A 17,842-nucleotide genomic window follows, 5' to 3' on the forward strand; every position below is an offset into this window, starting at 1 on the left:
TGCACCCGGGTCCCACCAGGCGAGTTCGGGGCGCCATGAAGCATGGTTTATTTAGGTATAACGCATTGGACCGGATTTTCGGGTTCGAGGCATTACATAAATAATATTTTCTTGTCATAATTTAATTAATAATTATAAATAAAAATAATATAATTTATTATTTTATAAAAAATTATTATTTTAATTTTAATCATCACTTGGGTATTGAGTTTTTTGTTATGTTCATTTTTTAGAGGAGATAAAATTGAAAAAGAGACATTTGAATTTGAATCGGATACATTTGAATTTATTAGATAAATTTTAAGAAAGTTTAGAATTGTTGTTAAATGCTCTAATAGTTCAAGCACGACCTCTATTCAAATGTCATTCTAACCTTTTAAAAAAAGGCTTTGTATACATCTATGACCCAAGAAATCGAGATTTTATCACATCAGAGCCCAATATGAAAGAGATTTTGGCTTTTTAATGAGATTTTTCTTTGCTTTTTTCTTTGTCCTGGCATGAAATATTTTCCTTTTATCTAGTTCCATATTACGTTTATCCCATTATAATTTATTGCATGGGCTCAAATGAAGCTGACGTGGAGTTTTACAGAGGCATCTGACAAGCCCTAGCTCAAAGTTCAAAATCCAACATCAGTTGACCCTTAAATTGGTAGATCTCTAATTGAATACTTACAAACTGTTAAACAAAAGATATAGCAACATTACAAGAACCCGCCTTCCAGCAATAGATCTGTGCACTGCAAAACATTGTCACGCTCGTGTTTCTCTCCCAGCAAATTGTCTCACCAGTAGGGCTAAAAACAAACCAAATCGCTCGAGTGATTCGGGAGCTCCGTTCGATAAGGGCTTGTTCAAGTTCGTTTATTATCTAAATGAGCAAGTCCTAATCCCAATTTTTAAACTAAATTTGTAAATGAGTTGAGCGTGAGCATGGTCGGGCTTGGCTCACTTCACCTCATGAACAGCTCGATAAGGCTTGAATGGGCTCATTAAAGAGTTCGGTAATAAGCTCCATAATAGGCTCATTATGTTGGCCCAATCACAAGAGTCCAATAACCTAATCACCTAAGAAAGTCACAAATTTTGACCCAAACAAAATAGGTGGATTAAACTATTATTAGTAGGTCATTTATAAAATTTTAGCTCGAGCCCAAGTCCGTACCTGAGTCGAGCCTGCAAATTAGTCGAGCTTGAGTTCAAGCCTGAACCAATATTTTTACTCTCGAGTCGAGTTCGAGCCCAACTTTCTGAGCTCAAACTGAGCCGAGCCCGAGCCCCAGCCCGAGCCCGAGCCCGAGCCGAGCTCTACCTCTACCAAACATAGCCTAAGCATGCTAAAACTCAGCTCATTTGCAGCCCTACTCATTTGAGCAATTCTTGGGACAAAATAGTTCAGTGCAAAGGTTAAACCTAGAAAATATCATTCATTCAGTAGTTTCTGAGGAGTCTATAGGTCAGCTAAGGGAAGAACTGACTGAGGAGGAGGTTTATGAAGTTGTATCGTCTATTTCTGTGAACAGTAGCCCTGGTCCAGATGGGTTTGAGTCTTCTTTTTATATTACCTGTTGGAAGATTATTAAAAATGATGTGATGTATGTGGTAAGAGAATTCTTCAAAGGTGATATGTTGCCTTGGTATTTTTGTTCCTCTTACAGAGTGGTTATTCCTAAGGTAAAGGATCCTCATTCTTTTGATAAATTTCGGCCGATAAGCCTTTGTAACGTTATCTATAAAATTTTCTCCAAAATCCTTGTTGGTAAGCTTTCGTTGATGATAAATGATTTAATATCTTTAGAACAAGGTGCTTGTGTGAAAGGGAGAAGTATTTTTGAAAATATAACGCTTACTCAAGAGATGGCAAAATTATTACATAGGCGGGCGAGAGGAGGTAATATAATGCTAAAACTTGATATGAGTAAAGCGTATTGTCGAGTGGAGTGGCAGGTGGTAGATCAGATTTTTCAGGCTCTTGGTTTTCCAGATTGGTTTTGTAAGTTGATTTAAAATTGTATTTCCACTCCATGGTTTTTTGTCATGATGCATGACACTTATAGAGGTTTCTTCAAGTCAAAAAGGGCATTGAGGCAAGGGGATCCGTTGTCACCGTATATTTTCATCATCATGGAAGAAATTCTTTCTAAATTAATTTAAAAAAATTTGGCTGAGAAGCGGATTTTACCATTTGCACACCCGTGTGGTGCACCTATTATATCGCATTTAATGTACGCGGATGATGTTGTTATTTTTTCTAATGCTGGAAAAAAATCTGTTAGTCAGTTGATGGAGGTTATTAAGGAGTATGAAAACTGGACTAGCCAAAGGGTAAATAAAGATAAATCAGCTATTTTTTTCTCAAACAAGTTGGGTGTTCAGAGGAAAGGAGAAATTCTTCAAGAGACTGGTTTTATTGAGGGTAAATTACCATTTATGTATTTGTGTGTGCCAATAGTGGATGGTAAATTGAAAGGTTGTCATTCTGACCCTTTAATCCAAAAAAATCAGTAAGAGAGTTGAGGGCTGGAAAAGTAGACTATTGTCTCAAGGAGGTCGTCTTGTTTTGTTGAGCCATGTGCTTTCTAGTATATCATTGCATCTGTTAGCTGTTCTAAATGTACCGAAACTGGTGATTAAAAAGATTCAAGGTATGTTTGCTTCTTTTTTCTGGGGATTTAAGGATGAAAAAGAAAAAATGAAATGGAGAGTTTGGAAGAAATTGTGTTCCTGTGGAGGAGGGGGGCATAAGAGTAAGGGACATTTTGGAAGTGCAACGGTCTTTGTTCATGAAGTTTGGTTGGCATTTATTAACACAAAATTCTTTATGGGTTAGATTTTTTAAAACTAAATATGTCAAAGGAGGACATATTGCTCTTTGCAGATCGCATGGATCAGATTCCTCCTTACAGGGTATGCCTGAACTATTAAGTAAATCTAAGCGGAAGGTTAGAGAAGGAGATGTAAAATTGTGGTATGATAAGTTTCTAAATTCAGGGTCTTTGTTTGCAGATTGTCCAAATGGTGCACATTCTCATATCAAATTAAAAGATTTGGTTATCAATAATGTGTGGGATGTGGAAAATTTACAGAGGATTCTGGGGTTTAGTAAAGCAGATGAAGTGATGGAAAAGGTGGGAAATCTTAGAAATTCTTCGGACATTGTGTTATGGCTTCTGGAAAAGGATGGTTACTTTAATACAAAATCCGCATAGGATGTTATCAGAGTTAGATCTCCAAATTTTGATTGGGTTAAGTGGGTTTGGAACAAATGGTCATCGAAGAAAATTTCTATTTGTATGTGGAAGGCTGCTTTTGAGTGCCCAAGTGTTGATGAAAAGGTGAGAAGGGTGGGGGTTTCACTTGTTTCGGCGTGTAATTGTTGTGAGATGAGGCAATCAGAAGATTTGGAGCATGTGTTAAATAACGGAGAGCTTGCTCCTGAGGTTTGGAGGAAGGTTTCGGTGGAGGTAGGTGTTCCTTTCCTTAGGCAATAAAGTTGGAAAGAAAGAGTCCAAATGTGGTTTAATAGGGCTTCCAGGTTCTCTCAACTGGGTTCATTGATGGGTTTGATTCCTTATTTAGTAGTTTGGAGGCTGTGGAGAAGGAGATGTGTGGCTAGAATGGGAGGAAAATTAGAGAGTAGTACTGATGTGTGGCTCTCCATTAAGTATTGGGTGGGAGTTTTGAGTAGGAACATGACAGAAATGGTTTAGTTAAAGGATGTTGATTTTCGGGTATTACGGAATTTGGAAGTGCAAATTGTGAATAAAAGAATTAAAACTATGCAAAGTGTGAGATGGCTAAAACCGAGGTAAGGAAGGTTGAAACTAAATTTGGATGGGAGCAGTCTGGGGAACCCAGGGCCGGGGGGTGGTGGTGACATCCTTAGAGACCATACAGGTTCTTTTGTGATTGATTTTTCAAAATATTTTGGCTCTTGTTCAAATAATGAAGCTGAATTGAGAGCTGTGTTGGAAGGAATAAAGATTTGTAAACATTTGGGCCATACCTGTATCGATATTGAATGTGATTCGAATATTATAGTTAATTGGTTAAGAGTTAGGAAGTGCTCCTTGTGGTATTTGTGGGATTTTTGGGAGCACCTTATTGATTTATTAGAGGGAGTTGATTTTTCGATAAATCATTGGTATAAAGAAGGGAACAAAGTGGCAGATGCCTTGGCTCGACAAGGTGTTATGGGGAGGAATAGTTTGTTTACAAATAGTAGTCAACTCCCTAGAGTTTGCAATGATTTGTATAAATTGGAGAAGATGGGAACGACTTATATGAGGTATGTTTAACTGATTTCCTTTTGATTTTTGTTTATGCTTTATGATGATTATCTTTTATTTTATTTTGTTGCGTGAGATTTGTTTTGTAAGTCCTATTTTGTTTTGTTTTGTTTGGACTTGTAATTCGATATTTGACTGAATGTTGGGTTTGTTCTTTGAAAGGTTTTTAACGTGTTTTCTTTTGTTATCTCCCATTAATTGTCTTATAACTACGGTATTCTTCCGCCAAAAGTGAGAGGTTATCAATAAATAATTGGAGGTGCCGTCCTTTTTTAAAAAAAAAAAAAAAATACACAAGATAGAACTAAAAGAGTAAAAAAATTAAAAACAAATAGAAAAATAAATAAAAGCAAAACGCATAAAGTAGAAGGATCAAGGTGCCAGCATGGGATGACAAACCATGAGAGAAAATTAAGGCTGTACAGACTAGTTGGAGTAATGGGGAAAATATATATATATATACACATACACTCATCGCCTAATTTCATATGCATTTAAACCTTTAGGCAATCAAGATAAATATCTGGGACATGAGCAATCTTGTGCCAGTCCACACCAGCATCGCGAACACATCTTCTGCTCAACTCAGGACAGGATTCGATGCGCAGTAGTCTGAGTGCGGTGAGGCAATCGATGCCGCCTGGTAGAGATTTCAGTTTAGGACAGTGCAAAAGCCGGAGCTTTTGGAGAGATGTGAGCTTTCCTAGCCACTTGGGCAATGCTGTGAAGTTGGGACAGCCATAAATAGTTAAGCACTGCAAGGAGCTAGCGGGAAGAGTAGAACTTTGAGGGAGGAGCCAGTGGGGCAAAGCAGTCAACAATGGTAATTCTCTTATCCTCAATACACGAAGGCTCTTGAGGCCCTGGACATCTTCTTCCTCCTCCGTCAACAAATTGAGCTTTGGGCAATTATAAATCAGCAAATTCTCCAGTGAAACCAAGTATTGCACACCTGTCAACGAGACCAGACTTTTGCAATCCATTATAGTCAGTGTTCGAAGGGCGGCGAGACACTGTATCCCTGCATCCAAAGATTTCAGATTCCGGCATCTTGCAATATTGAAAAATCGAAGCGAAGTCAAGTTTCCTATTCCTTTCTCCGGGAAACATGACTGTTTTGTGGTCATTGTAAAAAATCTCATGCTAATCAGGTTCCCAATATCTCGTGGCAAGCCTTCAAGCTCCTCACAGAGAAAGAGGACTAGAGTTTGTAAACTCTGAAGTTCACAAATAGAACTAGGGAGTGTTTTGATTCTAAAATTCCCAGATATGTCAAGATATCTTAAATGCTTAAGATCACCTATTGTACCCGGCAGAACTTCATAATTCGAGCCAGTTAGGTCTAGCACCCGAAGGCGTTTGAATCTTGCGATGCAAGCATCAACGAAGGGCTGACTAGGCCCCTTGTCATAAAATTGAAAGTTCAGGGTCCGGACATTTTTCAATTCAAGCAGGGAGCTTGGAACCGCCTTTTTACACCAGTCATCATTAGACACCGAGACGTGTCTGACCTCTTTGGCAATACTTTGAGTCTCAGAGTTTGCGAGACAACAATGATCATTTGCCACTGAAGCTGCAAGATCATGGACAAGGTCATGCATTGAAAACGTAAATGTGAAGTCAGAGTCATCGATTTCTTGAAAGAAAGATCTCGACCATAACTCTTTGAAGTATCGGAGTCCAATTTCTTCCAACTCTTCACCTTGGTCTAGGGAGTGGACAAGCCCTTGTGCAATCCACATTTGGATCAGTAACTCGCTGCTAATCCGACAGTTCTTCGGAAAAATTGAACAATATGCAAAGCATCGTTTCAAGTAAGATGGCAATTGATCATAGCTTAATTTCAGCGCAGGTAAAATGTCATCTTCCTTCTGTTCTATTTTCCAGATTTCATTGTCCCTAATGAACAACCAGTCGCGTTCATCAAATTTTGTGTACAGTAAGCTCCCTAGAGTCCTCACAGCTAGAGGGACACCCCTGCACTTCTTTACAATCTCGTTCCCAATTTCAAGGAGCTTTGCATGTCGTTTTTCTAGTTTTCCCCCGACTGCCCACTTCACAAACAGAGAGACACAATCCTCACCGTTCAGACCGCTTAATCGGTGTAAGGGAGCGGTGCCCATAATCGAGGCAACCGAATGACTGCGTGTTGTCACCACGATTTTGCTCCCATCGGCACCGTCCATTAACAGATTCTTCAACTCAACCCATTTTCCATAATGTTCATTCCATACATCATCTAAAACTAGCAAATATTTCCGATTATCCAACGTCTCCCTTAGCCGAGCTTGCAATTGATCCATATCCAAGTCGCAACAGATTGCTCTAGTAGCAGATCTAATGATCTTTTCAACTACTACTTTCATATCAAAGTCCTCTGCAACACACACCCAGAGTCTTAACTGAAAATGCCTCACCACCCTCTCATCATTGAATACCAATTTAGCAAGAGTGGTTTTGCCTAAGCCGCCGATTCCAACAATGGGAATTACAGAAACATTCTCATGATCACTATAGCACATCAATTGCTGTATAATTTGTTCTTTATCTCCATTCCTTCCAACAATATTTGAAGGACGCTCGAAGGAGTGGGTCATCTCCCTCTTTTTGGAAACAACACGCATGTCTAGGGATCGCTCCATTAGATTAAATTTAGCTTTATCAGCCGCAATCTCATCGAATCTCAGCCTAATTTCCTTGATCTTAGGGCCCATTTTCAAGGCAAATGCAATTGGATTTGAACACGAAAAGAAACTGCATACCTTCCTTTCGACGCTCCCGCGGTTCACCAGTTTCCGCCGCAACGCCTCGATCTCAACTTCGTCGAGCACATCATCGGCGTCGTAGCAAACATCTCTGAGCTTTCTGAGCCAATCTCTCAGCTGCCTATTGCTTACCACCTGCTCCTCCGCATCCACAAGCAGGGCCTTGATGGTAGAGACAGTGCTCTCAAGCTTTTTCAGTTCTGTTTTTGCATTCAACGCCAAGGAAACTTCGTCCAGAGCTAGGGTCTTAAGCTGCCCCAAGATTTTCTCAGCGAGGTTCATGGCAAAGGATTCCGCCATCAACGATCTTGAGTTAATTACAGAATGGGCCGGAAAATGGGGAAAACGGGCACGAAGAAAGCTATGTGAGAAGAAAGACCAAACGGGTAGGGAGTAAAGAGAGAATCCAGCTACCGAAAAAAGGCAAATGCATCTATTTTCGTTTAAAATCACGCATTAGTCAGCTTCAACACTTCTCTGCTCGCCCCTGCTCTGGCTTCCATAACCATAGAATTCAAACAATGAAGAAACAGAAAGAATACTGCAGAGAGGAAAAGCAAGATTATTATGGAAACTATTGTACTGCTGCGACTGCAGTTATGGAGATGGGATTGCAGATTTATGCAGGGTTTTTCCGTGGGTACACTCTTGGGATCATTTTGTTATTTTATTGTCATGCTTTTAATTTTAAAAATTTTTTTTCTAATCAGATGGGGGTGTGCATCTGTTAACCGTAATTGTTCTTTTTCAATTGTCTTGGAACAATTTTTTTATTGTTTTTTTTCAATGATCGAGAAGTGGTCGGCCCATCCTAGAACATATTTTTTAATGGAAGGAGAGGAGGGGGATGAACGAGAAAGCCGCAGCGATTGAAGGAAGAGAAGAGAAGAGAAGAGAAGAGAGGAGACGAGAAGAGAGAGCACGGGCATGTCCAGGCCAGCAAGTTGAATGGGGTGAATGGAACCGTGAAAGTTATTTGGACGTAGTTACCTTTTGTGTGGCCTACCCAGCAAGGTAGGGTCGGTTTGTCATCTTGAAAATATTCTATATGTTTTCAGAAAATATTATTTTTAAGGGCGAGGTATGTTTTTTCTTTGGGGGGAGGGGAGGGTGATGTAATGAGAATTGATCAATAATAATAGTTTATTCTATTGGTGATGTTTCACTTCAACGTGAATGTGATGTGAGCCAGCAGACACCGTAAATAATGAAAGTTTTCCTGTGAGCCAGTAGAAATTATGAATGGTAATAGAGATGTGTCACGGAGGTCGGACTGATCGAACGTGCAACTGATGCACGGAAGCCGTGTCCGCATTTCGGACTTTACCTGATCAGTGAGACTTAGGAGGAGGGCGCTGATTCGTAGGTTTGGTGTTGCACCAGGGGATCTGAAAGGCTTGTTGGTGGCTGGAGTTCCTATGTAAAAAAAAAAAAAAAACAGATTCATAAAGCCACAAATCCCACTTCCTCATTTTTGGTCTTAAATATCACCATTCTCAAATTTGTTTTCAAGTAAAACTTGGTATTGTAAGAACAATAGGGCCCGTTTAATTTTTAAAAATATTATTTTTTTTTATTTTTCAATTTTTTATTTTAAAAGAATTATAAATTTTTAGTTTATTTCTAAATTTTTAAAAATTTATACTCAAAAGATATAAATAAAGAGTTTCCTTAAACGCATCGAACAATTTTTTTTTTTTTTTTTTATTTTAAAATTTTAAAGTAATCATAAAATACACACCTTGTTCTTCATTTTTCTAAAATTTATATAAGGTATTATTTGGAAATAGATTTGGGGACTTGAATTTGGATTTGTGCAAATTTACAAGAAACTCTATTTATAAATCACTGACCTTAGACTGACGTTAGACACTCTATATTTTATGAAAAATTATTTTACAAATGTGTAAAAATTATTTCAAGTGTAAAAATCATTTGTGGAATGAAAAACTCCAAAACAACTTTTTCAAAAACCCCTTCATGTTTCTTCCGTCACATTGATGTACACTTTTCTTGATCAATCTGTTCACATCTTAAAAATTGTTCAACAGAAAAGTTGTGGGATTTCTTTTCTTTTGATACCAAGAACATTCCATTTGGAGTTTTCCAGAAAACGTGATATCCAAAGTACTCAAAGGTGTCCATAGCAAAAAATTCACTTCATGTTTCTATCGCCTCAATGATGAGTGATTTTCTTAATCACTCACTTATTGTCTTAAAAAGTGTTCAATATAAAAATTGTGAAATTTTTTCTTAACTTTCTAGTAATACCAAGAATGTCTAATTTGGAATTTTGTATAAAAATTTATACTCAAAATACTGAAGGGTGTTTGCAACCTCTCAGGGAAAGGTGTAGAAACGGCCGAAAAATAACTAGTTTTCAAAATAAAATATATTTTAACACCCCAACGGCCATAAAACGACTATATCTCTAATTTGCCTATAAATACCTTACCCAAACACTCAAACAAGCTAAGAAAATCATTTGGAAAGCCTACTTGCATATTCTTTGATTCTTACTCATATTTAAAATCCATTTTGAAGATCAAGTTCATATTTTCTCCTACTCTTTCTTTTTGAAAATCCTTTTAGGGGAAATCTTTTTGGGTTATTCAAGAAAGGCTTTAGCATATATTCATGCTCATATATATTGATTGAAATTCTTCTTGCGTTTGATTTTACAAAGGTCAATTTTGAAGAAAATATTTCTCCTATTCTTCTTTTGAAAATTCTTTTTGGAGAAAATCTTGTGACTTATACAAGAAAGCTTTGAGCGTATATTCACTTATATATACTTGCTTGAAAAACTTCTTGAGAAAGACTAGAGCATATATTCACATTCATAGATCTTGCTTGGAAGCCTTCTTGCTTTTGATATTTCAAAAGTCTTGCTGAGAAAAATCCTTTCCATACTCTCACTGTGACGCCCCGATTTTCATACCATTTTTTTCTCATCTAATCAACATATATATATATATATTAGCCACGTCAACCACTGATATCATATTACATAACCCGACTCGAAAGTGGATATCGGGTATACAATCATACTCATATACACAACCCTAATAGCGAAAATCATTTCATATATATATATACATACCACAGTGAATACACATACCAGAGTACTATCATACACACATACAAGTCTAATACAAAACCTTTAGGGGAATCAAAGCACCCTAACACAAAATACTCACCTTGTTTGCCGAGGGTATCTGCTTCCCCCTATCTCGGAGCTCTATCACCAGGTCTATCATGGTTTCTTGAAATATTTAAATGATTAGGTGAGACACATCTCGGTAAGACGGAATAAATTATCTATAGTGTGTGGCAGTATGAGATTCATTATATCATAACATATATTCATTTCGGTAATAATAATAATAATAATATCTTCTGAGAAAACATACCATTTCCACTATCACAATCATATAGATAAACAACACAAGCTTTCATAAGCTTTCAATTTCATTTCCAAATCCATCAGTATACAACCTATGTTTACCAGCAAAATTCCTGAGAATAGGGAAGCTTACCCGCCCATATAAGCAATTTCCCTGTAACGACCCGGATAATTAAAATTATTAAAATAATTAGGAATAAAATAAATGAAATGGATTAGTGGATAATAAGGGGAAAAGGAAGGAAGGATTTTTAAAAGAAATAAAAGGCCTCGTTGACGAATGTCCTGTCTTCGACGACGAGTGTCCTTCTAGAGCTTGTTGACGAACTCAGTCCCTCGTCGACGAAGGAATCCCAAGAGAGAATTTTGGAAATCTAAATTTCGTCGTTGAAGGTATCTTCTCGTCGACGAACCCACGTGTCTCGTTGACGAAACCATACTTATAAATAGAGTTTTCTTTTATTTTCAGTGAGAATTCACGAATCTTCTTCTTCTTCTCCCTCTCTCTCTCTAAAACGAACCTCCAAACTTCTCTCTTCGATTTTGGGCCGGATTTGACTCGATTTGATGATCTGAAACCACCATGAGGTTCGTAGGATCATTCTCTACAAGTCCATAGGAGCTGATCATTGGTTTGAGAGGTTTGGGAAACATCCCAAAATATGGGTAAGTGAATTATTTTGGGATTTCCTTAACGAATAATGTTATTTGGAGCCTACAAAATAGTAAATAAGTGTTTTTCTTAAGATTTGAGTTGGTTAGAATTTATTTTAATTAAAATAGGATTTTTGGTTCAGGGTCCAAGTGAACACTGTGGGTATCAGTTCGGGGATCCTACCAGCGTAGTTCGGAAATCAGGTAAGGGGAAATTACATATTAAATCAAGTTTTTCATGAATTAAAATGGATTATGTTTTATTTAAGTATATATGTTTCCATGTGGGTATAAAATGCCAACCATGTAAAATTATGTTTTCTAAGCCTAGGACTGTTTATATAGCTATGTATATGTTAAAGTAAATGAATGAAAGTGAAGAGTAATTTTTGACGAATTATGTAAGAAATGAAATGTATTTTTCAGCATATAAATGTGAAATATGAGTTAACCTATTTTACAGGAATATGTATGAATTTCACTGCTAAATTGTGTGACATAAGTAAATGTAAATTTTGTGCAAATATATTTTAAATATATGAGATGCAAGCTAAGTAAGTAAAACATTAAGAATAAAATATGATATGGACTATGTTGCATGTGTATGTTAAATGCAACCATGTAAATATAACACAGCTGAAAGAGAGCCATGTTAGCAGATTATAGCACACTTCTGCGTCGACTAACTGATGACAGCTAAAAGGAACTGTAGACTAACTGATAATGGCTAAAGAACAACTGTAGTACGAAGGAAAGAAATGAAAATGTAATGTAATGGCAATGAAATGATAAATGTGAACGATGTAATGTTGAAGATTATGTAAAGTGAAATGCAATGCAATGTTTAAGTTATGAACATGAACAAATGTGTATGATTGAATAATGACAGAAGAAATAGTATATTATGATATTAGAAGTATCTATGTATGTAGAACATGTTAAGCTTGGGCGAGGTTGTTGACCCTCTAGGTCATACCCTATTTTGATTATGACAAATACTCAGGTATTTTATGTCTTCCGAGTTGATGTGCAGGTTTATCTTAACGGTATCATATGATGGCACTTGGAGACCTGGAGGAAAATGAAGACCCTAGTTATAATTTAATTGCTGTAATTTCTATTCGGGTCTATAATATTTAATTAAAAAAAAGGTCTGTAATAACCTGCATTTCATGCATGTAGGAACTACAAGCTCAAAGACCTTAGAAAGACTCTAGGTCCCTACACATCCCCTGAAAATCAAAATAACCATAGAAAGACCTTAGGGAACACCCTTTGGTTGACTGAAGGTCAATTGACACCGTATTTTTTCGGTGCACTCAAAAAGGCCTAGAAATGACCATAGGACACTCACCATTGCACATGTATGTGTTAGGCACTTGAATGAGGTGGTTTTGAAATGAAACAGGACCGAAATGCACAAAATGTGCACCTTCGGTCGACCGTCTTAGGTAGTTCATTTTGGCCCTGGTCGACCAAACCTGGTCTAGGTCAACAAGTTGATCACAGTTCGGTCGACCGAATTGTGTAGTTCATTTGGCCCTAATCGACCGAACCTGCCTGAAGTCAACATTTTGACCATTTGGTTGACCAAATTGTGTAGTTCATTTGGCGAACTTGCCTGAAGTCAACATTTTGACCACCTAGTCGACCGAGCATATTTTGAATAACCAATCTAGTCGACCAATTTCCTACGTGTGAGAACTCAACGGTCTGGTCGACCGATCGGCTTAGTTCAAATGGTCCCGGTTGATCGAACCTCGCAATAAGGAAAAATTGCCTTTGGAATTATAAGTTTGGTCGACCAACCATGCAGTTCATTTTAGTCCCGGTTGACCGAACCTCGCAAAAAGGCTTCGGACTTACAAGTCTGGTCGACCGAACTCACAGTTCATTTCTTGCCTGGTCGACCGAACCCCAAAAACTTGGGTTGATCGAACTTGTCTTGGTTGACCGGTGCTCTCGGGTTGCTCCGAAGTTTTTACTGCGATTCAATATTTTAAACGGGGTTAATTATGTTAAAATGGTTTAAAACTTTCCTAATAATACCCAATAAGTTCCTAACGGTCATAATCTTCCCTTGTATATATATATGAGATCATTTGTGCAAATTAGCTAAAGATTAGAAATATAATTAGTGAAAGATCCTCTCAATCTCAAAATCCTATTTTGTCTATAATACTACCATATACTCTCAAACCTTTATTCCCTTAATACATCCTATCCTTGTGAGAGTGTTATTTTGTCTTTTTGATTAATATAGTCTGCTCATACTCCCATTTGTTTGATTGTTCATTTGATATTGTTTTAGGGGAGTCAAGCAAGAGTTTTCTCACATATTTTTATTTGATAAATCTATTGTTGGGAAAAACTCATAAGCTTAAGGATCTTTGCATTGTCATTGCAAAGATTCCTATAGCAATATTCTTTTGTGTGCAAAATGTTTTTACGAGTTATACATTTCAAATAACTTTTGTGCTTGATACAACTTAAGAAAATATTTTTGAGTTTGTTTGAATAATATTGCTAGCATCTTTGAAACACTAATCTAATATTGAGATTTGATATACTTTGCTTAGTTTTAAAGATTAGCTTGAAATACACTTTTGTGCTTGATTAGATTGTCATTATTTTGAGTGTTGATTGTACACACATAGAGCATCAAGCTTATAGTTCATACATCATTGAGGTGCATTGATTAAATTGAGCTTATTGGTACATAATATGCTTAGTGTAAGAAGCATAATTCCTTGTACACAAAAATTGTGTTACACATTTGTTGTATTTCCAGGAACGGACCTAAAGAGGGAGACTAACCCTTTGAAATAGTCCCGGATTGACTTAGACTCGGTTAGGAAAGTTAGGTGCACCATCCTGTTAAGATGTAGGTTGAGGTCAAGCTCGCTAATTGACCTGGTTGTAAAGGTTGAGGTCAGCCTTGTGCTAATTGACCTGGTCGTAATTGGTGCCGCTCCACCTATTAAGTGAGCCTTTAGTGGAATCTTCGAGCTTGCGAGCTAGAGGCAGGGACATAGGCACAATTGGTCGAACCCAGATAACATATTGTGTGCATGTTTATATTTCTGTACTTTATATTTACCGCACATGTATGTTATGGTGTGAATGATGCGTTTGATTTAAATTTCCGCACATTATCTTATTAGTGCATTTGGAATTGCATAGAAAGACCCTAGGTTGTGTTATACGGGTATTTCGTTTAACCTATGAGATAAATTTTAAATTTCCAATTCACCTCCTCTCTTGGGAATACACCAATTCCAACAAAGGCGAACTCTTCACCTGAGGGCTTGCTGAGTAAGGCAAGTGCGCTAGTAACTTCAGATGTGGCAGTAGCTGCATAACATACTAGGGCAAAGGAAACCTACTTGTATGGGTGGGCAGATTTCCCTATCCTTAGGGCCTTTGCTAGTAAACCATTGTTGAACTATGTGAGTACGAGATCAATCTAATACTTGAGGGCTTACTGAGTAAGGTGAGTGCTCTGGTATGCTTTAGTAGTGATCTTCGGGTTGCTTATGTATCATAGCAGAGGGGTGCTACTTGTATGGGCAGGTAATCACCCCTATCCTTGGGTAATCTCGTGGGTTAAATCTCTGCATATGATTGATTAGGTTTAGAGAATGATTTCAGTGTTCATGATAATGTTTTGCAAATGTTATTAAAATTATATCCATATACCTCATGTTAGCCACAGGCGGTTTTAATATGTATATTTCTTCCCTTATTGAGATGGTCTTACCCGAATATGATTATTTCTTTTTCAGGACATCCTTGAGGTCGGGCTTAGGGAGCTCGAGGGTTTATAGTCTTTTGAGGATTGTTAAAGAGAAAGGGTATATTTTTTATATACTATGGGATCGTATTAAGTTTAAGTATATGTTTTATGTTTTATGTCGTTATGTTTTAAGGATGTTGAGTATGGAATGGTTGTGAAAATATTGAAATGTTTTGAGAGTTATGTAGATTTATGGAAATGCAAGTTATGAATGAATTATATGGAATTTAGATAGGAATAGCAAACTCTGGTATTACGGTATTATGGTATTTTATATGGAGACTATGTTTATGTTTTTCGCTGCGTATATTATGGATTGTGGATTATTAGGATTTTATCAGGTAAAATGCACCGGACCCGGGTTTAAGGGTTCAGGGCGTTACATTCCCTCTGCCCTAATATTGTTTGTAGCCTGGTCCAATCAACTCAGGTTCAAGTACAACTGATACTCATAAGAGCACTCACCTTACTCAGTAAGCCCTCAGGCGGTGTGTTTTACTTTGCTTTAATTATTTCTTGACTCACGCTATTTCATTTCTCATTTTCTTTCTCATTTCCATTCTCATTTCATTTTCATTTTCATTTTGTTTCCATTCTCATTTCATTTCCATTTTCATTTCAAATTCCATATCTAGCTCATGAGTGTCACTAGTTACCAATACATCCGTGTCTATACTCATGGCTGCCCTGAGGATAACTTGGATGTAATGCCCCGAACCCGAAAACCCAGTTTCGTGCATTATACCTGAATAAGCCATGCTTCATGGTGCCTTGAACCCGCCTGATGGGACCTGGGTGTCACATCATCCTCGTTTACCTGATACTTGACATTCTATTATCATTTACGCAGCGGAAAACATAAATATAATCCTGCAACAATAAAATACCAGAGTTTCTAACTATAACTGTAACGACTTGATTTTTCATGCAATTTTTTTTCCACTTAAACATATACAAAAATTTTCTCTCTATTACCTACTAAAAACATCTCAGGCCCCAAGCAAGCATTGAGGAAACTCTGTTCACATTATATTTTTAGGCAGCGGTAAACATTAAATTGTAGACTGTATTTGCAATACCAGAAATCTAAAAAGTCCCAAAATATACTTCACAAAATACCCAGTGACATCAATCAAAAATCTTGGGATCTAATCCAAACTACCAACACCCAAGAAACACTCACCCTTTAAAAAAGGGCAGCGCAAGAACTTCTCTACTCACGAGCTTGATCTGCTCGCCTAGCTAGATCACTTGAAAAATGTTAAGTCACTGGGATGAGACAACGCTTAGTAAAAGAAATATGCTATCACTAGTGTGTGGCCCATGAGTTACACAATCAATATACTGATACAATACTGAAATTGTGAAACTGTTAGTCTAGTATACTATATAGATTACATACATTAGAATTTAAAATACAACTATACATCAGAGTTTTCTAGTTGCACATAATTCTAGTATTATAATAAAACTGCTGCTGCGCTGTAAATCTATATATATATATAAACAATTGTGATATTACCCTGGGAATTGAATGTCATGATTTAACCCCTTATGACAGGGTTGTGCGGCTCGTAGGCGGGACTTAACTCTAGTTGGCCTACCAGGTAAGTCAACCTAAAACTCTACCAATCAACAATTTGGCCCACTGCAGTCTCTCTAGGTAGGATACTACTCTACCTCGTCAAAATAGCCACCTCAACCCAGCTCTCTGGGGAGACTGCAATCTCTCTTGGCACGATAGACATAATCCACACACTATCTGAGATATGTGGTAGCACTCTTATCTAAAATAGCAACGGTACCGTGCTCTGCTGTCTGAATCCGACTAAATATTTCCTCAGGGTCTAATACTATTTAGTACTGATATATATATATATATATATATATATATATAATTGTCTTTCTGTTTTTACCATGATTTTGAAATAACCATAACATCTTTAAACTTATTTGCATAATTTGAATTTCTGACTGAATAACTGAATAACTGAGTGTTATGGTTCTAAAGTCATGGCATTTTGAATAATACTATAAATCATATTTTTTGAAAACTGCATATCAATATTTTCTGCTAATAAACTGTAAAACTGTATAAATACTATAGTAAACTGTAACAAACTTATGCCACATAATTGAGTAATTAAATCTCATGCTTTAAAATTTGCATCTCCTGATATAATAATAATATCCTAGAAAACTGAATAATATTACTGATATATACATAATTTTCTGGTAAAATTTCTAAGACTCCTAGCATAACATATTTCCCTTACCTATCTAACTAGGAGGCTGGCCTGCACTCAACTCTTGCACCCTCGGTGTACCAACCCCAAAAACCTGCATTTACATATACAAATTCTCCAGTAAATCAATACACCTATATTTTCTAAGATTGTCTATTCATAATTTCTTGAATTGTAATTTACCTGGGCACCTGAACAGATACTTGCTGGGGTCCTCAGCCCATGACTATAGGGGCCCAAAACACCCTATTCCTGAAAATATGACACCCCAAATTTATTCCACAAAACACCAGTACATTCTCATGGTATACAAAACTTAGCCCTAAATAATACTCGTAATATTGAAAGTACCTAAAAATTCACTTACCCAAATTTTAGGATGGTTCCCAAACTACTCAAATCGAATTTCCGCTCTAGTTAGGTTGTAGAGAATCTCCCCAGGATCATCGTGGTAGCTTCTGATCATTGAACTGGGGAGAGATGAAGCCGAAATCTTAGAGAGAAGTAAGAGAAACCGTTTTAGAGAGAGAGAAAAGAGTTATAAAATGAATTTCCCATCAAACATTCGTTTTAGGGCTATTTAAAAAATGTTGTCCACGTCACCTCGTCGACGAGCCACATCACCTCGTCAATGAGTCCAAGTTGTAGTCTTGTCAACGAATGCCTACTCCTCGTCGACTAGAT

General features: G+C 37.0%; 1 protein-coding gene across 1 annotated transcript; it reads right to left on the reverse strand.

Annotated features, from left to right (window-relative positions):
- Positions 1–4,612: 4,612 nt before the first annotated feature.
- On the reverse strand, positions 4,613–8,221 carry LOC131156514 (putative disease resistance protein RGA3). The gene has a single exon (XM_058110248.1). It carries the CDS (start codon positions 7,354–7,356, stop codon positions 4,786–4,788), a length of 2,571 nt encoding a protein of 856 aa, XP_057966231.1. The 5' UTR covers positions 7,357–8,221; the 3' UTR covers positions 4,613–4,785.
- Positions 8,222–17,842: the final 9,621 nt, after the last annotated feature.

The sequence above is a fragment of the Malania oleifera genome, chromosome 5 (assembly GCF_029873635.1).
Source record: "Malania oleifera isolate guangnan ecotype guangnan chromosome 5, ASM2987363v1, whole genome shotgun sequence".
In the NCBI taxonomy this organism is placed as follows: Eukaryota; Viridiplantae; Streptophyta; class Magnoliopsida; order Santalales; family Ximeniaceae; genus Malania; species Malania oleifera.

Coding starts and splice junctions, on each gene's coding strand:
- LOC131156514 (XM_058110248.1), bottom strand. CDS start 7,356: ATGGCGGAATCCTTTGCCATGAACCTCGCTGAGAAAATCTTGGGGCAG.